At 41.7% G+C, this 23,098-nt stretch overlaps 1 protein-coding gene across 4 annotated transcripts in view; it reads right to left on the bottom strand.

Annotated features, from left to right (window-relative positions):
- Positions 1-23,098, bottom strand: part of thada (THADA armadillo repeat containing) — a 272,868-nt gene that overhangs the window by 135,761 nt on the left and 114,009 nt on the right. For all 4 annotated transcript variants that reach the window (XM_060925591.1, XM_060925590.1, XM_060925592.1 and 1 more), the window contains one exon: positions 6,560-6,669. In XM_060925591.1, coding sequence (XP_060781574.1) covers positions 6,560-6,669 — 110 coding nt within the window. The remainder of the gene's footprint in view (positions 1-6,559; positions 6,670-23,098) is intronic.

Below are 23,098 nucleotides of genomic sequence, written 5' to 3' on the forward strand. Positions count from 1 at the left end.
GGATGTTCTGGATCTAGCCATCACTTGCCATGCAAACACCCAGAGTTCGTTGGTGTGTTAACATCTCCGTACTGCTGCACAGAGATGAACGTGTGACCCGTGACAGGTCGACATGGAAAGCTGCCTTACAGGGATGCTTGGCTCTTACCTGCCCTCTAGTGGATGTTTTTAACCCTCACGATTTAAAATACATATATATATGCAGACAAATCATGTGAATACTGTTACTGAAACCACATCACATGCTGTGTATAACCCCAGCCTAAGAGTTTAATCTAGTAAACTGTTCCCCAGCAGCGTCCACATCTATTTTTTTCTTTATGAAAATGAGAGAAAAGAAAAAGAGAGTCACCCTGACAACCACATAATAGTAGCTCACAGTCAGCATTATAATCAAAATATGTCAAGTCAGAAGGATGGCCAGAAATTCGTGCATCATATGGCAGTTCAGATATATTAACCATCATCACTACTAAACTTTAGGCATGAAAGAACTTCGATGACTCCGTGTTTGGCAGGAGCCACAGTCAGGAGACAGAGCATGAGTGTAAAAAAACAGGAAGTCATCAATCCAGTTTCAGCGTTTTTTTCTGGCTGAAAAGGCAAGACATCTATTTGTTTCCTAATCTGGCAGGAAGTCAGTGAATGATAGTCAGGTTGATTTAGCCCTGCTGTGGAGTTTTTAACTAATAACCCAGCTGAAAATGTGTTTAGAGAATTCATCACAGCCAGCTAGTGACTAATTTGTGTGTGCGTTTTAATTTTGTATTTCAAACTCTATTATATCAGGCAAAAGTGAATGTTTCAAGCCTGCTACTTGTCTGATCTGTGTCTTTTTATCCTGTGGTGAGGGTTTTGATTAGCATGCTAACATTATCTGGGTCATGCCAAAAGTTTTTGACAAGTTGGCGAAAGAACACAGATCTGAGAACAAATCAATAACAGCTTAGGCATTATTATCTCATCTCATTATATCTCTGGCCGCTTTATCCTGTTCTACAGGGTCGCAGGCAAGCTGGAGCCTATCCCAGCTGACTACGGGCGAAAGGCGGGGTACACCCTGGACAAGTCGCCAGGTCATCACAGGGCTGACACATAGACACAGACAACCATTCACACTCACATTCACACCTACGGTCAATTTAGAGTCACCAGTTAACCTAACCTGCATGTCTTTGGACTGTGGGGGAAACCGGAGCACCCGGAGGAAACCCACGCGGACACGGGGAGAACATGCAAACTCCGCACAGAAAGGCCCTCGCCGGCCACGGGGCTCGAACCCGGACCTTCTTGCTGTGAGGCGACAGCGCTAACCACTACACCACCATGCCGCCCCAGGCATTATTATTATTTACATTATTTTACATAGCTAGAATTAGCATGCTAGTGCCATCCAACAATCCCGGAGATGTGTAGAGCCCCAGGGAAGACCTCCATATTGCTCTAATCGTCCTTTTCCACTGCCTGGTACCAGCTCAACCCGACTCGACTCTTTTTGATTTTCCATGAGGCCAAAGTTGTGGCTAGTACCAGCTAACCAGTACTTTTTTGGGTACTGTGTCACCTCTGTCGAAGTTCCGAGCGAACTGAGGCGATACCAAAAGGTGATGTGAAACAGTACGGACTACTGATTGGTCAGAGAGAATCGCATCACTGAGTCATCATTGTGCGAGACGGGACGTTCTGAACAAACCCTCCATTTTTAAAACAGTGTCCTATTTATTTTTTATACTTCACCGATTATACGCGTTTTTCACTGCTGACACACATTTGTGCGTGCGCACGCAAAACTTGCATCAAGCCAAGGTTGCTACAGTTCGTAAAACGGCATTTTAAAACCCTGCCATAAATTAAATGGCGGAATGGTTAAAGCACAGGGCTTTTATGCGGGTTCGCGTCCCTGCTCAGCATCTCTCATTTGGGGAAAGTTTTGCTGCAGGTAACTTGTTTAAAATTATCCACCCTGTACTAATATTTTGACTAACCCTATGTTGGAGGGGAGAGGGAGTTATGGGTAATCTTATGGGTTGATCGAAGTTTTGCAATAAATCAAACATCATGGCATGGTATTACTCAGAGAGTGAAACAGGATTCCATCTCTCTTATTAAAAAAAAAAAGTCATGGTCTTGAAAGTTTTCTTATGAAGGCAGGAGCCTTCGGTCTTGCTTTAATATGCTTACTGACTGCAGAGATCAAAAGCAGATGGCATGTCCACTCATCGGTTTTACCGACAGAGGGTTGGGCAAAATATCAGTACAGGCCGGCTAATTTTAAATGAGTTACTTGCAGCAAAACTTTCCCCAAATAAAAGATGCCGAGCTTTAACCGATACACCATTTTAACACCGGCAGTGCGGCTTTCGTTGCTGCTTGTAAACTAATGGCACTTCTGTTTAGTGTCAGTTTTCATGCCATTATGTCCTTACAGTTTGGACGTCGCTTTTTTACGCGGATTTCTGTTTAACAAAATGCGTTAGAAACGTGATGAATTGTGGCAACTTCGGCTTGACATAACACTGTTTCGCATGCGCACGCCAGCATATGCGCGAGTAGTAGTAATAATAATAATAATAATAATAATAATGTTCCTGTGCGGGTCGCATTGAAGATGACGACGTCGCTGCAGTTTTATGCGGCGTCGCTATGACAACCAGCCGTAATGGAAAACGAACTGCTGATACCAAAAGCGATTTGAGTCAAGTCGATCCGTGCTGGTACGGTACAGTACAGTGGAAAAGGGCCACAAGATTACAGCAGGACTACCCTCCCCCCCACCCCATCATCCAGAGTTTATATTGCATCTAGCAGGCTACATTAATCCTGTATGACAGATATGTTCTGTCTATGACACCACAAACCCAGGGCTTTCCACAAGCGCCGGCTGCCGGCCACACAATTAAGTCCAGCCGGCTACTTTAATGACTATTGTTTTTGTAGCCCACAGGCTCTAAATATTAATTTTCGATTTTAATAAAATTAAATGTTTATCTAACGGACTGACAGTAGTGTGTCGGGGCCATCGGAGGGAACAGAAGCAGAGATGACGCTTATTTTGTCTCCGGTAAACCAGTCTTCTCTCGTTCAATTACGTGCTGGCATCAAAAGACACCGTTGGTTGTAAAGGAAACCAAACTGAGTGGTTGGAGTGTATTTTCTACACAAATGGAGAAATGTTCGCTGAGTGTTTAATTGTGTAGCCGCCACTGCAGACCGTTGTCGTTGTTAATTCATAGCATGCTCAGCTGCGTGAATATGTCATGCACCGAAAAGAAGAGATTTACAAGCCAGGAACGCCTCATGATGCAATATGTGAGCTTGTGTAGCCCATTACAGATTATTTTTGGTGCACAAATCACAGTTTTCATTGGTGCATTAGCATCTGGCATACACTGATGAATAAAAAAGATGCAATATGTTGTAATAATAATAATAATAATAATAATAATAATAATAATAGAGCAAAGGGGCAACATGGTGGTGTAGTGGTTAGCACTGTCGCCTCACAGCAAGAAGGTCCGGGTTCAAGCGCCGTGGCCGGCGAGGGCCTTTCTGTGCGGAGTTTGCATGTTCTCCCCGTGTCCGCGTGGGTTTCCTCCGGGTGCTCCGGTTTCCCCCACAGTCCAAAGACATGCAGGTTAGGTTAACTGGTGACTCTAAATTGACCGTAGGTGTGAATGTGAGTGTGAATGGTTGTCTGTGTCTATGTGTCAGCCCTGTGATGACCTGGCGACTTGTCCAGGGTGTACCCCGCCTTTCACCCGTAGTCAGCTGGGATAGGCTCCAGCTTGCCTGCGACCCTGTAGAAGGATAAAGCGGCTAGAGATAATGAGATGAGATAATAGAGCAAATGTCTGAGAAATGAATATAGCTTGTCTATTATGCAGGCATGCTTAGGCTAATAATAATAATAATAATAATAATAATAATAATATGAATGTTTTTTGAATAATGCTCTCCTGCAATAAATAAATGGTCTGTGGAAAATACATTTAATCCTGGGAACTGCGTGCACAGGAGTTTATTTTGTGTTTACTCCCCCCCCCGGCTGGCTACTTATTTGTCACGGCTGGCTAGTATGAGCCTTAGTGGAAAGCCCTGAAACCGAGCAGTTACACCATGATATATGGACACTGCTGCGTGATTCATTTACATTACATTCATTTAGTAGACTCTCTTATCCAGAGTGACATGTAATGTAACCAGAGCAGTCTGGGGAGCAGTTGGGGGTTAGGTGCCTTGTTCAAGGGCACTTCAGCCATTCCTGCTGGTCCAGGGAATCAAACCGGCAACGTTTTGGTCCCAAAGCTGCTAACCATGGCAGTCATACTGATGAGCAGAATAAAATTCTCTTATTCTTCTCTAATAGACAGCAATCATGAGTAGTGAATAACTGGGCTGTGTCCCAAGTCTAAACACCAAGACGCATGGACGTAAAGGAACGGTGTAGGCTAAAGAGGTGAAGCATCTACACCTTATACTCTCGCCTTCAGGAATGTGAGGTGGAGGACATTTGAGGCCACTCAAGAGCAAAAAATAAAAGGTCATAATACGGGCAAATCTAGATCTTGATATACAATCGAAATATTTTGCTTTTTGTATTTGTTCATGCACCTATTAAAATATGAAATATTTTTCTCCTGTTAAACAATGGATACACTCACTTACCCCACCCACCCACATGAGGCGCCTGTAAGTGTGTAAGGCCCGCTGCACGAGCAGAGACAGCAGTGAGGAATGCGGGCCTCTTGTTATAAAAAGTCCTGCTATTATACTAAGAGCATTGGACCAAGCAGTCCAGATCAAACAACCCAGCCACTACACACTAACCACACCGTGCTCTCACACACACACACACACACCATGCTCTGGAACATACCACCCAGGACAGAAAGACTACCTCTACAAAGCAGTCATTAAAAACCCTACAATCAACACTTCATAAGGCGGTACACCAAGACACTCACGCCACATCTACAGCATCACCTTTCATTCAGTCAGCAGCCCAGTGAACTCTCTGTGCCATGCACGCACACTGTATGATCATCCCGTCAACTCAAGGCTAAAACTATGTCCGAATAAAAACCTCTCGAGCCTCTTTTTTTTTAAACCAGATTTCAAAGGGTGCGTTTCTAAAAAGAATCCAGATGAACTCGTGTACTCTTTGGCAAAGTATCGGAAATACTTTATCACACGGCGCAATGAAACAGCGTCTCGTTTTGTTGAGGAAGTCAAAACATTCCATAATGCAACATGGGCTGGAGTTCAAAATGACGCAGCCTTGGGCTACACATACAGTATATTGGAGGAAGAAGATCTGCACTTCCCTTGATTCTTGATTTGCTTGTGGTGGTGTGCAATAAGGAAGAGCTCAACTATAATAGGAAATAGCTGGGATGAAAGAAAAAAAAAAAAAACATTTCTCACACATTTTCATATAACAGCAAATATAAACTGGAGGATGAAATATAGGGAAAGAAATGTAAAGTCCAGAAGCGACAAAGCTTTAATGACATGTAGAAGTGCAAGCAGCCGTCCTGGTGCCCCTTTTGGGTCATTTCAGCAGTCTCGAGGAAGTTCGTTTCCTTAACCTCTGCACAGAGCTGCATTCCAACAAGCATTAAAGCATAGCTCTCCAGATGTGGACACTTTTTTTTTTTTTTAAAAACTTCAGGATATTTGAGAGAGAGCTTCAGGTATGTGTGCAGCTGCCAAGGACAACAGTGTGAGTTCTGCTAAAGCATTCCTTATTAAGTTAGCTTGGAGAAAGTAAGGGTGGTGTGAGAGGCCTATGAAAGTCAACACAACTTCCAACTGTGGCCTGAAGGTTAATCATTATTGTAAGAGACGTGTAGGGAGGTTATCCAAAAACAGATCTTGGAGTTACGTAGCCTGGGCCCGCCCATCCTAAGTGTGACGCAACACGAGGGCCTGTTGCGAGCTTAGTCTGGCAAGGCAAGCTATCTCCAGCTCTTCCAAGCTCCGGAAAAATCGGGAGCCAATCAACTTTGAGCATCTCCAACGGCCCTGGGTAGAGGCGTGTTCAAGGCAGTGACGTAGTAGAACTGCGACCGGAAGCCATAGATTGTTTACAGAATCATGCTGGATTGAAAGCATTCAACGGGAAGTTCTCATTGAAAACGGAGCAAAGAGCAGCCCTGGAGGTATTTATTGAAAGGAAGGATGTTTTCGCCTTGCTCCCGACCGGCTTCGGTAAGAGTTTAATCTACCAGTTAGCCCCGCTGGTAGCCAAATCAATGGGGCTCAGCGAGAATCCCATCGTCGCGTCACATACGTCAGAGGAAAGAGTGATGTGATTGGTTTAAGCTTCGTCACAGCCTTTTCTGGCTTCGACCAGTAGCAAACTGAGGCATTTCAGGGAGGCGGGTCAACCACGCACTTTGGGAAACGGTTGGGCTTAATATCTTTGCCAGACCAATAGCTCGCAGAGCTTTGAAGTCGCGTTAGCCAGACTAGGAGTTACGGGAGTTAATGCTGGTTATCACTGATGGTCAGATATTGTGTCTGGGTGGTCGCGTGATGTCGTCATCATCGATCTTACCGACACAGCATGTCTGTCAGACGGACAAATCCCACGTAGGCCAGCTCAAAAGCTCCTCTGTGCCGAGACTGAAGCAGCTGCTCACGAAAATATCGTCCTACGCCCTCCACCTGTGAGACATGACAGAGACAACAGAGAAATGAAAAGCCAAAAAAATTATACATCGGGTTCTAATAGTCACCATTTTAATCCCTTCAAAAATAAACTTAAGACTTTGACCTAGCAATACATTCAAATAAGCAATATTTTAAACAGCTCAATGGAATATTCACAGAATTGTGATTAATAGATTAGTGATTAAAAAAAGATCCCAGAGCTCCAGGGAAACAGGAAATTCGTGAAACAGTGGTTAAAAAATATTATATTATATACAGGGGGCTGCAAAAGTAGGTATACAGTAAGGATTATTCCAGTATTACCAGTATTATAATAGTGGTGCTAGGTTTCATTTAATACTAACATTTTGTGCGAACATTTGGTTTTTCATTACTGTATTCCTATTTTTGCAGCCCCCTGTATAACACACACACACTTTAAAAAAAAAAAAAACATACATGTTATTTACCAGCTGGGAGGTCCGTATCGTGAAAAACCATGACCGAGGTCTTGAAAGTACTGAGCGAGACCCTCTGGGCCGAGGTCAGTATTCAAGGCCGAGGTCACGGTATTTCACCATACGGACCGACCTTAAGCTGGTAAATAATATATATTTTTTTCTTTACCAAATTCTAACAGAAAACGAGAGCGCCCGAAAGGGAAAACCGAGCCGAGCTGCCATCTTGAATCCTCATTCACGGCTGTAATGCAAATGGCTTTGTCCTCGGTATACAAGCGCACTTCCATGGCAGGGGAAGGAAAAAAAAAAAAAAAAAACTATTTTGCCGCCTATGTAGTCCCCTATTTATACAAAATTGAGTCATTCAGGATTCAGCCATGTTTTTGCTCGGTGTTGGCAGCAGTTACAGGTTTTAGCTTTCTCCTGAAATGTTTTCTTTTATTTCGTCTTCCTCAGGGCAGTAAAACTCGCTTCCGCTGTGAACACTGTCGTTATCGCTATCCATGATGTAAAATTAATGCTATTCTCCTGAGAAATGCGAAAAAACGTTGACAAAAATTGCTACGTTTGTTGTTGTGAACGAGCAAGTCGCCAGAGGTCTGTAACTGGGGTCCGTACCGTAGGATACAGACCCGCTCGCCAGCCAATCAGAGCGCAGGATTTGATGGAAACCGGACCGCGAAAATAAAATTTTTTTTAAAAAAAAGCAGCTGTTACATGGTGTAACGATTAAGATACAGGGTTTTTACTCCGAATACATGGGTTCATGTCCCCGCTCGGCCTCTTTTATTTAGGGAAAGTTTTGTTGCAGGTAACTCTTAAAATTAGCCACCCTGTACTGATATTTTGAGTAACCCTATGTTGGTTTAACCCCCCCCCCGCACTCAAGTTATGTGTAATATTATGGGTTGTAAGTTCTGTCAAGAAGTGGCTTATGACTGACACTTCCTTCATTCGACCAAAAAAGTTTAATCTGTTGTCAATGTGCTTTACTGAAAATGTTTGTATTTCTGTAAATCATGCTGGCGTAACGCGGTAGAAGTGTACCATCTCATGCAATGTAGTGTACACTGAGGCCCCTCCTGACAGCCAGGCAGATTGTGGTTAAAGTCTTTGGTTTGCAGTGACTCTGGATTGGCTATTTACGTCGTGCTCCAAACAACCGTTAAAGCGCTTCAGCTCCAATGGGACTTTATTTAGTCTGACGCTTCCTGTTTGCCCGTTCTGCTGTTCTTTTCCTTTTTTATTCCCCTTCTCTTTCACTCCATGTGTGCAGAGAAATTTCCCAATTCTTTCTGCAGCTGCCTAATTACATAGTCAGGGTCAGCAAGCTAAATCGCGGATTTTCCTTGATATCTGGCCACCATGAGACTGCGTGCCCAATCGACTAATACCATTGTTTGCTTATTTTTACATTTTTTTTTTTAATTCCACTGACTCCTCTCAAGTAGATATTGAACGTTAAAGAAAGAAAATACAAGTGCCGTGGAGCATACCCACGCCAAAGCTTTGGAGCTAGCGTTTTACAGTGAAAACATAAATCTTATTCAAAACAACATGCACTTGAAATTTCACAGGAACCCATCTACACCAAACTTTATAAAGCGAGAAGTAGCAAGTCATCAACAATGGGTCAAAAACAGGCCCGGGACAAACATATATAGTTGGCAGCATAGGAGTGGCTTCACAGAGATTATTTGTAGGTTGAGGTTTGGTTTGAGGTTGACTGGGGTCAGTGAGTCAAAGCCAGACCTTTCAGTTCGGAGATGCAACCAAGCCCTGTGGCCCCATGTTCCAGAAACTGAGCATCCATCTTTAGTCACATGAGTTGCATGCTTGCAAAGCCAAAATTAACAAAACCAACTGCTTCTAAACGGAGCTTCAACCTTTAAAAAAAAAAAAAAAAAAACCCACACAACACTTAATATCTTAAAAATCCAAGAGCACCCTCTGCTTTGGCCAACATTGGAGCGCCACCATGAGCTTTGTCAAAATGAGAATCAAGGAGCCTCATGCTTTGCCAGAGCTCCACTGAAGCCACACAGATCCTTCTTACTTAGCTCCAGCTTGGGTCAGTTTTCTAAAACAGAATGGGCAAAGAGAGATGTTCTGGATCCAAAGAACAGCAGAAGGAAATAAGGTTCATGTGAGGTTCCTACACGGTGGTCTACCCAAAAGGAAACTGGCAAAGTGCTGGGTTTGTCAAAGTCGTGCCACGCGCCATCTCTCACAGAACCAGGCTAGCAGGGGAGCATCACAGAATGGTTTAGCGCATGGTTAATTTACTCTTTCCCTCTCAAAGGCGATGAAAAATGAGGAATTATACACAGTCATGATGTGACTAACTGTTTGCAGTTGTCATGGCGCCTCGGCGGCACGGAAACATCTGCTGCGTTGCTGCAGCAACGGAGGACCATAACAGGACGCAGGAGACTGACGACACACATACCGCACACACACACGACCTCCCGAAGAGGAGCTTCACTGTCAAACGCGCACACACACTTTATTGACCTTTCAAAGAAGGGTGGCCTGGCAAAAGACATCAGTGGTACAAGGCAGCGTACAGTTCAGGCGTGTGTCACCGCGCACACACACACACACACACACACACACACACGCACACACCATCCATTTGGATTGGACCAGCAACATTAGATCACCCATTTACATAACATGTAGAAACGCTGTGGTAACCACAGCACTGACATCACCAAATGATTCCACTCCATCTGCTAAAGTGATGAGGTCATTCGCCAAGCCTACGTGGTCTTTAACACAACACTAATAATAAGAGCTACAGTTAATAATCCGACAATAATCTGTCTGATGTTTAAATTGGATTAAGAATACCTAAACAGAGTAATCAGACAGAGGTCAATCCAAAGATCTGCTGCATAAGTTATTTCACTGGAAGCCTGTATATTTCACAATCTGGTTACGATCACAATCTCATATGCGTGCGCTTTTTTCAGGCAGAACAAGAAGAGAGAATTCTTCCTCTTGCCTTCTTTTTAATCAACACATTTATTTTGCTGACACTGACTATTTAGACCTTGTTCAGAACACAAGCAAGGTGACCGAAAGCTGGAAAAATATTTTGAAGTAGTTTTAGCTACTTGTTCACAGAACTCAAGCTACTCGCCACGCCAACACCGATAAACGTGGCCCAATCTTTTAGTAAAGCCGAGTTTAAATGATTGCTAAGGCAAACCGAACTAAAAGGTTTCCACCAGAGATATAAAAGTTTCAAAAGAGACTGATTTTCTTCACACTTGCATATACATGGGAATCAACTAATGTGCAAAACTATGTTCCCGACAGCTTATTTGCATATAGTGACACCCACAAAACTTGAGAAAAATTTGGCGATGGAACACGAAATGAATGATCAGGGTAAAGGCTGAAAGCTAAAAGCAAAAGCTTTTTTTTAACTATTCTAAGCAAATATTATTATTATTATTATCTCATCTCATTATCTGTAGCCGCTTTATCCTGTTCTACAGGGTCGCAGGCAAGCTGGAGCCTATCCCAGCTGACTACGGGCGAAAGGCGGGGTACACCCTGGACAAGTCGCCAGGTCATCACAGGGCTGACACATAGACACAGACAACCATTCACACTCACATTCACACCTACGCTCAATTTAGAGTCACCAGTTAACCTAACCTGCATGTCTTTGGACTGTGGGGGAAACCGGAGCACCCGGAGGAAACCCACGCGGACACGGGGAGAACATGCAAACTCCGCACAGAAAGGCCCTCGCCGGCCACGGGGCTCGAACCCGGACCTTCTTGCTGTGAGGCGACAGCGCTAACCACTACACCACCGTGACGCCATTATTATTATCATCATAATCATCATCATTTATTATTGTGTGTGCTAAATCTTGCGTCAGCTGTGTCGTTAATTTACGGCTTACAGCTATGCGCAGACCATACTTGTAGTACTTGAGTCCAACTCAGGCCTTAATTTTAAGGACTCGTGCATTAACTGCATTCGGACTGGAGACGAGGACTCTGATTTTTTTTCCTCTCTTTTTTGTAACATGCCATCATAATTTAGCCCAAGATATTTATATCTACATTAATTTTTATACTAATTTTGTGTAAGAGAATGCACATTCACCTGTTCAGACTTTATGTTCAGGAACAAGCTAACGTTAATGGCGCTAAAATACCTGGAGAGAAGCCCCTAGGATTGTCCGCTTTGCTTATACAGACTTCTTGTGCGGGGGGGGCAAAAAAAAAAAAAAAAGCACTGCTATATGTTGCATATGTAGAAGAACTATTGAGGAGATGACAGGGACAACCTCGAACTTCACTCGTCATTTGGAAAGACTCCACCCAGAGAAGTTAGTGACACGCTATGTTCATTGCCCTGTTGATAGTGGGCGGGGCTTGCTGAGCAACAAATAAGCTTTTTATCTGTAGCCTATTCACTAAAATGGGGCAGTCAAGTAGTAACGTTCGTCCAACACAGTAGCAGAGACGGTTTCACCAAGGCAGCAACAGCCACCGTCAAATGGTGCGGTCGGAGTCTTGTTCTTGGACTCCACTCGGATCGGATCAGTAGTGGACTCGACTCGAAATTTTCTTTAATGACTTGGACTTGAACACTGGGGACTTGAGACTGGACTCGGACTCTAGGTTTAGTGACTTGACTACAACACTGGCGCAGACAGACCATTTTATACGGAGAAATTTCTCATCATTGAATAAATTCTTATACTCTTAAATACTTCTTAAATACTTAACTAATGCAAATAACATAAAAGAATGCTCTGAGAGCACAATATCCCCCGCCGGCAACTAGGCCATAACTCTGGTGAAATGCGACTAAATTGAACGAAATTATAATATGTGTATCACCAACATTTCACAAACAATCCTGCCAAGTTTCGTGAAATTCCTCCAAAAACTGTGAGGGGAGTTGATTTCAGAAAGTGAGTACCCTTCCCGGGATGAATGGATGGACATCGCCAAGAATCCCCCTTTCGGCTAGCAGAAGATAATGACTGGTTTTCACAAAATTTTCCCTCGATCTTTTTAGTCCCTGACCTAGTGAACTAGCATGAGGATGTTTTTCTAGCCCCTTTTACACAGCCTGTTCTAGGCAGGACACCTAGGACCTTTTTTCTGCCTTGCTTTTCTGTGTAAATGGTCCGACTGCGGAATGGGGGATCATTTTGTTCCACCGCCGAGTCAGAATGGTTGGGAATAACAGAGCCAGGATTGACGTGTGTAAAAGGGACAGCTGGTACTGTGGGACAGGGGTATTACGTTTCTGATGTTGATATCCTCCTTTCTGAGACCAGCACAAAATCAAACATTTCCACCTATGATGCCTTTCTGTCTCGAATCCCTTCCCACTTCTCTTCAATTACTGATCACACAAACGCGATGCTCAGCATCTTTGTTTGCGTTTGAAGAGTGGGACAAATGTGCACGGCTCACGAAAGCACCTCACTCAGTTCACCTACTGTTCTTGTTCTAAAAGCAACACCAGTATGCTCAGGGTATTTGTATCCTATACGTTACCCTAGACGTTGATGCTCCATTGTGTTACACATCACGACTGTGTTTCCTGAACACGGACAGGCGGTGTTTAAAAAATAAAGAAATAAATAACCGACCATTCCAATGCTGGCACGGCTTTATTTGGTTCGGTGTAAATAACCAAAGGCAGCATAACAAGTGGTCTTCTTACGGCAATATTGCGGAATATCCATGTAAAAGGGGCTTTTGGTACAGACTCCAAAGTGCTTCTATAAATCACTCTGGATAAAGGCATCTGCTAGATGCATTAAAAATAGACAATTTAAACACAATATGGACTGCCTAAAAGCAGAGCTCCTGACATATGTATAAGCAAAATACTTGCAAGGGCACAAAATCAACCTGAATTGAATCATATTATATCATGTGATCTATTGAATCGTGTAGCGTCATGTATTTCACATCAATAATTTGCTGCATTGTCTTGCGACAGTCATACCAATAATGGGATGCGCATCACAGTTACCAATACATATTCATTCCTTTCTTTGACACCACATTCCATGCACCAGAAACAACACCACGACATTTATTATGGTGAGATTCTGCTGGGTGCCTGGTGGACAGCAGTGAACCAGCGCTTTCACTTTACATCATGACTATAGAGTTACGATCAAATATGAAACCTGATCTGTCAAACAGTTGTCTGGTTACATTTTTCACGTCCACGCGCTTTGTGTGCAGCTGCAAACGGCAAAGCGCGCGTGCACACGCCATTAGGACGCATTAGCATGCACCTGTTCCCGATTAGAGTGCAATCGCAGCAAAACTATCAACTGTCCAACAAGCTAGTCGACTAATAAAACTGTTTTAACTAGTTTTATATGAACCTGTCGTGAATATTGTCCATAAAACGTGTTCGTAAATAATCCCACGTTACTTTTTAAAAAGCGAATTAAAAATAAGCGCTGGATAAAAACCCATCTATCTGATGTAAATAAAAGATACAAATCTCATCACCCGGTGGTCAAGTGTTTGAGATACGTTTCCTTGCACTTATGGTTGGATTCCCTGTGGTGGTACACGTTCGTCATTCGTCCACGCGTCATACGGTCAAGCCATCAAAAAAAATCAGGTTGATGAATTACCATATTCTCTTAAGTATGGAGCTCGGCTATAAAATTGCAGGAATTCATGCAAATTATACGATTTGAAGTCAATCAAGTCGAGGCTTATATTTTTTACATTAGTTTTCTGAAGTCTAATTTGCACACACTCGGAAGCATGAATAGAATATGAACGTTTTTCCGAATTTACAAGATTTTCATGAATTCCAAATGTTTTGTGTGAACACTCATAAAAACGATTGCCGAATAACTCCGTTTATATCCTGCTTGATAAACGAGGCCCATTGAAAATAAATGCCACTTCTTGAACGTGCATTTATAAATTTGCTCTGGATTATATGCAACATGCGAGATCATGTGCCGACTGATGTGTCGAGTGCAGCAGGATGTGGGACTTGAATTGTGTAGCGCATGGTATCATTGTAGTACCATCACACTGCAGCAAAGTGCATTACATGTCAAAACAAACCTACGCACCAAATGGAATGTCAACCAAGAGTAGGTTTTGTTGTTGGTTGTTTTTCTTCCCCCTAGTTTTTCTCATTGTTGAACCTACTTGCCCACTGGGCAACTAAGAAGAAGGGGAAAAAAAAGTAATAGCCCAGACACAACATCTGCTTGTCCTGAGTGCCAGGGCAAGTGATTTACACACCCTGATTGAGTTTAGAAACTATTCATTTGAAATCTGCAATCAGAAATTCAGATTGACAAAAAATATGCACGAGAACACAGCAGACGACGATATGTGGAAGTAGGTTTGTTGTAATACCAGTCATAAATATCAGCAGTCCCAGTGGCTTCTTTTACAGGTCTGTCCTGTAGATTAGAAAGAACACATATGGAAACTCAAGCAGAAGAATAAAGGATGACATTCGTCTGAGTAATCAAGTTGACGGGTCTCTTTGAGTTGTCCAAATTGGACAGCGATCTGAATACAGACGGCAGCAGTAAACTCCAGCAGTCATCGTTCTGTAGCGTCGTATTAAATTAAACCGAAGCAGACCTTCGAGCTCGGAAACTTGGACAAGGAAATGCCAGACAATCCTTCCTCTAGAATTTCAGCGGTACAGAGATCAATTCAATAATTTGCTCTTTTTTTGAGTAGGCGGTGGAAAACCTTACAGGCCGACTGCTAAGACAGTTAAACCCAAGTCATATGTTAAGAGGGATTGTGCCTGGTCCCGTTCAATCTTGCCAAGAAGGTGCTTCACTAGCATCCAGAAACTCATGAGGTGGCATAAAACAGTTCACAATAAAGCTGGGGTCAATATTTCCAAACGACAAGGGAGATTAGAAAAGAGCATGAACATCACCTCACCCTTTGCTTCCCTTAGTAATAAATTTAAAGCATCGTGTAAATAAAACACCCTGCTTTGTGACCCAATTCCCCGCTGGCCAAGCTTACAGTACAGCAAATCTCCACACAGCACACACCACGTGTGTGTGTGTGTGTGTGTGTGTGTGTGTGTGTGTGTGTGTGTGTGTGTGTGTGTGCGCGTGCGCGCGCACACTATGGCTGTGGAACGGGTTTCTGGCAGTGGCAATGAGGATGAATCACTACTTGCTGCCACTGTCTCGAGTCAAAGAGTGTACGAATATGGTTTGTGTATGAAGTGGCTGGCTTTTGCCAGAGGGGGGAGACCATTTGGAAAAAATGCAGGCAGTCATTAAACAGCAGGGCAGGCTCAAATGAAAGTCCTGCGCTAACAAGGGCGGATGTTAATTGAAGGCGGGCACAGCATGGGGTCTCAAGGCTTCACACCGCCACAGACGGAAAACACTTCACCCACCAGTGGCTGCTACATGATTCAGCCCCTGGCCTGTATTTATCAAGCATCTCTGAGAAAGAGAGTGAGACATGGAAGACTGTTTTTCCCTTCTTAGAAGTGTTTTCATTGCATACCTAATCATTACAAAAAAAAAAAAAGAAATCGGAAGGCTAAAATCTAATATACAGTCAAGTCCACGAATATTTGGACATTGACAAGACTGTTATTTTAGCTGTCTATCACAGCACAGTGGTGCTTAAAAGTTTGTGAACCCTTTAGAATTTTCTATATTTCTGCATAAACATGACCTAAAACATCATTTTCACACAAGTCCTAAAAGTAGATAAAGAGAACCCAGTTAAACAAATGAGACAAAAATATTATACTTGGTCATTTATTTATTGAGGAAAATGATCCAATATTACATATCTGTGAGTGGCAAAAGTATGTGAACCTCTAGGATTAGCAGTTAATTTGAAGGTGAAATTAGAGTCAGGTGTTTTCAATCAATGGGATGACAATCAGGTGTGAGTGGGCACCCTGTTTTATTTAAAGAACAGGGATCTATCAAAGTCTGATCTTCACAACACATGTTTGTGGAAGTGCATCATGGCATGAACAAAGGAGATTTCTGAGGACCTCAGAAAAAGCGTTGTTGATGCTCAGCTGGCTGGAAAAGGTTACAAAACCATCTCTAAAGAGTTTGGACTCCACCAATCCACAGTCAGACAGATTGTGTACAAATGGAGGAAATTCAAAACCATTGTTACCCTCCCCAGGAGTGGTGGACCAACAAAGATCACTCCAAGAGCAAGGCGTGTAATAGTCGGCGAGGTCACAAAGGACCCCAGGGTAACTTCTAAGCAACTGAAGGCCTCTCTCACATTAACATTAGCCAATGTTCAAGAGTCCACCATCAGGAGAACACTGAACAACAATGGTGTGCATGGCAGGGTTGCAAGGAGAAAGCCACTGCTCTCCAAAAAGAACATTGCTGCTCGTATGCAGTTTGCTAAAGATCACGTGGACAAGCCAGAAGGCTATTGGAAAAATGTTTTGTGGATGGATGAGACCAAAATAGAACTTTTTGGTTTCAATGAGAAAAGTGTTATGTTTGGAGAAAGGAAAACACTGCATTCCAGCATAAGAATCTTATCCCATCTGTGAAACATGGTGGTGGTAGTATCATGGTTTGGGCCTGTTTTGCTGCATCTGGGCCAGGATGGCTTGCCATCATTGATGGAACAATGAATTCTGAATTATACCACCGAATTCTAAAGGAAAATGTCAGGACATCTTTCCATGAACTGAATCTCAAGAGAAGGTGGGTCATGCAGCAAGACAACGACCCTCAGCACACAAGTCGTTCTACCAAAGAATGGTTAAAGAAGAATAAAGTTAATGTTTTGGAACGGCCAAGTCAAAGTCCTGACCTTAATCCAATCGAAATGTTGTGGAAGGACCTGAAGCGAGCAGTTCATGTGAGGAAACCCACCAATATCCCAGAGTTGAAGCTGTTCTGTATGGAGGAACGGGCTAAAATTCCTCCAAGCCGGTGCGCAGGACTGATCAACAGTTACCGCAAACGTTTAGTTGCAGTTATTGCTGCACAAGGGGGTCACACCAGATACTGAAAGCAAGGTTCACATACTTTTGCCACTGACAGATATGTAATATTGGATCATTTTCCTCAATAAGTAAATGACCAAATATAATATTTTTCTCATATTTGTTTAACTGGGTTCTCTTTATCCACTTTCAGAACTTGTATGAAAATCTGATGTTGTTTTAGGTCACATTTATGCAGAAATATAGAAAATTCTAAAGGGTTCACAAACTTTCAAGCACCACTGTATATTGGATCTTAAATTAAACAAATGAGCAGGACCTTAAACTGTGGACCTTCGGCTTTAATTTGAGGGTCCTTGCATCTAATTTGGCTGAACAGCACTGTTTATGTGGGTCCCACCATTTCTAAGGGACCTAAAGTAATTGGACAGTTGGCTGCTCAGCTGTTCCATGGACAGATGTGTGTTATTCCCTTATTATTTTACAAGTAAACAGATTTAAAAAAAGAAAAAAAAAGTCTAGAATTGATCTGAAGTGTACCATTTGCATTTGGAATCTGTTGCTGTTAACTCTCCATATGAAGTCCGTCATTGCCAGTAAAGCAAGTAACCATTAAGCTAAAAATTCAAAACAAAACCATAAGACAAAAAGACATTAGGTGTGGCCAAATCAACTATATGGTCCATTGAAGAGAAAAAAAAAAAAGAAACCATGCATTTGTGAGCTCAGGAACATCAAAAGGCCCAGAAGACCATGGAAAACAACAAAGTTAGATGACAAGAAATCTTTCCCTTGTGCAGACAACAGTTAACCAGATCAAGGACACCCTTCAAGGGATAGACATATCAGTGTCCAAGTCAAAAATCAAGAGAAGTCTTCACCAGAGTAAACACAGAGGGTCTACCACAAGATGTAAGCCACTGACAAGCCTCAAAAACAAAAAGATTTGAGTTTACCAAACATATCTGAAAAAGCCTGTGGAGTTCTGGAATAGCATCCTATGGACAGAAGAGAGACAGATCAGCTTGTACTGGACTGACAGGAAGAGAGCTATAAAGTAGGGAAGGAAATGTCCATGACCCGAAGCAGACCACCTCATCTTGTGGTGTGGGCGTATATGGCTGCCAATTGAACGGTTTCTCTTGTATTTATTGATGTGACTGCTGACAAATGCAGCAGAATGAAATGTTCAAGTGTACTGAGCTAAATTATATACTCAGATTCAGCCAAATTCTTCAAAACTCACTGGGTGGTGCTTCACATTGCAAATGGACAATCACCCAAAGTATACTTTGAAAGCATCCCAAGATGTTTTAAGACAAGGAAACGGAATACTCCGGAATGGCCAAGTCAAATCACCTGACCTGAATCCAACTGAGCACGCATTTCACTTGCTGAAGTGAAAGAAAAATGCCCCAAGAATAAGCAGGAACTGAACGCAGCTGCAGTAAAGACCTAGCAGATGATTACCAGGGAAGAAACCCAGTTTATGGTGACACCCATGGTCTCCAAGATTTAAGCAGTCCTTGACTACAAAGGATTTGCAACCAAGTATTACAAATGATCACCAAACAGGAGAAGAACAGACTGCAACGGACAATAAGGTCTGCAGAGAAAATTACTGGTGTCAACCTGCCCTCCATTCAAGACTTATACTTGTCCAGAGTCAGGAAACGGGCAGGTAACATCTCTGCGGACCCATCACACCCTGGTCACAATCTGTTTAATTGTCTCCCCTCAGGGAGGCGATGTAGATCTCTGTATGCAAAAACAACCAGACACAAGAACAGTTTCTTCCCTCAGGCTGTCTCTGTGATGAACAGCTAAAATACAGATTCACACATCAGTAATATCACTTGCAAAATACCTGCACACTCATACTGTCATTCTGTGCTCACTGTTACTTATATTTATACTTATTTAAATTTACTATTCATCTTTGCACTATGCACCATATTGCACTAAAAGGGAAATCCTTTCTGTGATGAACAGCTAAAATCCAGATTCATATATCAGTAATATCACTTGTAAAATATCTGAACACTTGTACCGTCATTCTGTGCACACTGTATACTTTATATTTAACTATTCCATACTTGACTTACCTGGATTACTTTGCACTATGCACCTATTTTTGTTGTTGTTGTTTGCTTGTTTGTTTGATTTTGTGTCTACGCTTTTTTTTTTTTTTTAATCTGTTTTGTACTATGAGAGCTAAGTGAACCGGAGTCAAATTACGTGTGTGTCCACATACCTGGCAATTAAAGTGTTTCTGATTCTGACAGTTAAATTTATGATTGTTTTTGGTCCCCTTTAAAAAAAAGAAAAAGGGAGGGGGGAGGAGACACAAAGAAAGTTAGGCTTGACAGCACACCGCTGCACTGATGAACCTCCCATACGTTTGCAAGGAAGAACAGCAGGTTTTCGTTTAGCCTTTAAAGACATTTAAAAGTGTTTAATCTACATAAAACTAGTGTCGATTCAAGAATAAACAACACAGAACATATTGTTAAGCATTTTTTTAACATTGTGTAATACAGTACACCAAATTCACGGGTGCCGCCATCTTGGGTTTTTTAGTGATATTCGTCACCGGTGCGTGTGTGGTGGTGTTGTTTCCAGTTTGGTCACTGTTGGTTCAATCAGCTTGAAACTCATGATTCCCACCTAGTGGTTGAATCTCTCATGTTGACTTGATTTTCCACTAAAATCAGCTGAATGCTTTCCTGTCTAATGCCCACAAAAGGAAACCGAGGAAAATTTTGTATCCTTCTTAAAAATCAATGATTTTCCGAATATATTTTTTCATAGAGAAAAAATGAGGTGGTGTAGAAACATCAGTAATACTCTTTTGAAGAGAACTGACAAAAGGTTGACCGTCTGATACGCGGCGCATTCGAGCACCACTGTCATTAGTCATGCTTGGTGTCTACAATTTAAAAGTGAACATACCTGCTAAATTCTGGCTTTTATGTTTAAACACAAAGGATGTGCCAATTTAATTTTCACTTTTAAGCCAACTAGGTGCATAATTGTGATCTACAAGAAGCCTATATCTGTAATTCTTACCGATACTCAAAATTCTAAATCTTTATTTGTGGCTTTTTGGTCTGTTCATTTCTGATGGAGGTTTTTTCTCATGAATGGAAAATTAAACAAATGAAAAATGATTGCTGATTTGTGACCAGGGCAACGGACAGAAATGGAAATTTTATAAAATTAAAAAAAAAAAAACACTGGATTTTCAAAATGTTCATAACTTTTATTTTTTAGACATATTTACAAAACTAAAGTTTTCAATTCAGATCTTCACACACTAATTTGATGCATTACACAATCCTATGACAACTACTTTTAAAAAAATGGCCTGTCATTGCTAATAAAGTGCTGTAATTCCTACACCTGATTTGGGTGTAAATACCCTCAAGTTAAATACACTGCCTGGCCAAAAATCAGCAGCAACTGTATTTAAATAAGCAAATATTTAAGAGCCTTTGACTGGATAATTGCTGCAGTGATTAATGTTTTCAATTTGCAACAATTCTTTTAACTGATGCAGTGAGTAGCTTCTCATTTCTTAAACAAGAATGTTGGAAGATGTATCCTGTGGTTGTGAAAAAGATGTTCCTGTGTTTCAGAAGGGTCAAAATACTGGCCTGCATCAAGCCAAAAAAAAAAAAACCCATGAAGGAGATTGCTGAAATGACTAGAATTGGGTTAAAAACTGTCCAACGCATTATTAAAACATGGAAAGATATTGCTGAAACGTCAACTTTGCAGAAGAAATGTGGTCAGGAAAAAAAAAATCTTGATTGAGGATCACTTCAACACTTGGTGAAGCCCAATCAATTAAAAAAAAAAAAAACCACCACAAAACTCACGACTGTGTTTAATAGTGACAGTACAGTGGTGCTTAACAGTTTGTGAACCCTTTCAAATTTTCTATTTTTGCATAAATATTACCAAAAATAGGTATTCACACAAGTCCTAAAAGTAGATAAAGAGAACCCAGTTAAACAAAGGAGACAAAATATTATACCTGGTCATTTATTTATTGAGGAAAATGATCCAGTATTACACAGTGAGTGGCAAAAGTATGTAAACCTCAAATTAGCAGTTAATTTGAAGGTGAAATTAGAGTCAGGTGTTTTCAGTCAATGGGATGACAATCAGGTGTGAGTGGGCACCCTGTTTTCTTTAAAGAACAGGGATCTATCAAAGTCTGAGCTTCACAACACATTTGTGGAAGTCTATCATGGCACAAAAATAAATGTTTTTTTTTTTTAAAAGGAGAAGGAGATTTCTGAGGATCTCAGAAAAAGTGTTGTTGATGCTCATCAGGTTGGAAAAGGACAAAACAATCTCTAAAGAGTTTGGACTCCACCAAACCACAGTCAGACAAATGAAAGAAATTGAAGATCACTGTTAACCTCCACAGGAGCAGTCAACCAACAAAGAATCACTCCAAGAGCAAGGCGTGTAATAGTCGGCGAGGTCACAAAGGACCCCAGGGTAACTTTTAAGCAACTGAAGGCCTCTCTCACATTGGCTAATGTTAATGTTCATGAGTCCACCATCAGGAGAATATTGAACAACAAATGGTGTGCATGGCAGGGTTGGAAGGAGAAAGCCACTGCTCTCCAAAAGAACATTCCTACCCAAATACAGTTTGCTAAAGATCACATGGACAAGCCAGAAGGCTATTGGAAAAATTTTGTAGACAGATGAGACCAAAATAGAACTTTGGTTTAAATGGGAAGGGTTATGGTTGAAGAAAGGAAGGTACTGCATTCCAGCATAAGAACCTTATCCCATCCGTGAAACATGGAGGTGATTGCACCATGGTTTGGACCAGTTTTGCTGCATCTGGGCCAGGACGGATTGCCATCATTGATAGAACAATAAATTCCGAATTACTCCAGTGAATTCTAAAGGAAAATGTCAGGACATTAACTTCTGTCTTTAATCCAATAGAGAGGTTGTGTGAGCAGTTCATGTGAGGAAACCACCAACATCCCAGAGTTGAAGCTGTTCCGTACAGAGGAACAGGCTAAAATTCCTCCAAGCTGGCGTGCAGGACTGATCAACAGTTAAAGGAGAACTGAAGGCAAATTTTTTTATCATCAAAATTCTATTTCGCATTTTATTAAATACATAGGAATGCATTTTTGATCGCTATTCTGTCACTGCTATAGCAAGTTATGAGCGTTTGAAATATGCTCTGTAATATATCAGTCCATATGTCAAAGCAATGGCCGTAAACAAGATTCGCTGAGACCTGTGCGAGACATCGTTCGGACGGAAATAAAACGTACAGCAGAACTCAGTGACCAACATTTGCCAACGTTGTCAAAAGACGTGCAAGCCCTCTTTTGAACGCTGATGTAATCAAGCCGGAAGTTTTGTTTGTTTTGATAGCAATCAGGAAAGTTTGAAAAAAAGTAGGCAGTAATCATCATTTAAACTCGTTTTTGTGCAATATTTCGTTTGGAAAACAGTTTTCAAAATGGCGGCACTGACACCTGGCTGACACTTCACGTTTCGAAGTCTCGCACAAGTCTCGTGAAGATCGCGCAGATAAGCGACGCCTGCCGTGAACCAAACAAACTAAATTCAACATGGCTAAAGCCCGAATAGGCCGATGAGTATAATATTTAATTGCAATTAGTTGCCAATACAAGTCACGATACAAGGTCACTAAAACCGAAAACGGAATTGAATAACACGTTAATTAAGAAATAAAGCAAGTTTAAAAATGACTTCAGTTCTCCTTTAACAGAAATGTTAAGTTACAGTTAGAGCTGCACAAGGCAGTCACACCAGATACTGAAAGGAAAAGGTTCATATACTTTTGCCACTAACCAATATGTAATATTGGATCATTTTCCTCAATAAATAAATGACCAAGTATAATATTTTTGTCTCATTTGTTTAACTGGGTTCTCTTTACCTACTTTTAGGAGTTGTGCGAAAATCTGATGTTTTAGGTCATATTTATGCAGAAATATTGAGAATTCGAA

This window comes from Neoarius graeffei, chromosome 7 (genome assembly GCF_027579695.1).
Source record: "Neoarius graeffei isolate fNeoGra1 chromosome 7, fNeoGra1.pri, whole genome shotgun sequence".
Taxonomy (NCBI): Eukaryota; Metazoa; Chordata; class Actinopteri; order Siluriformes; family Ariidae; genus Neoarius; species Neoarius graeffei.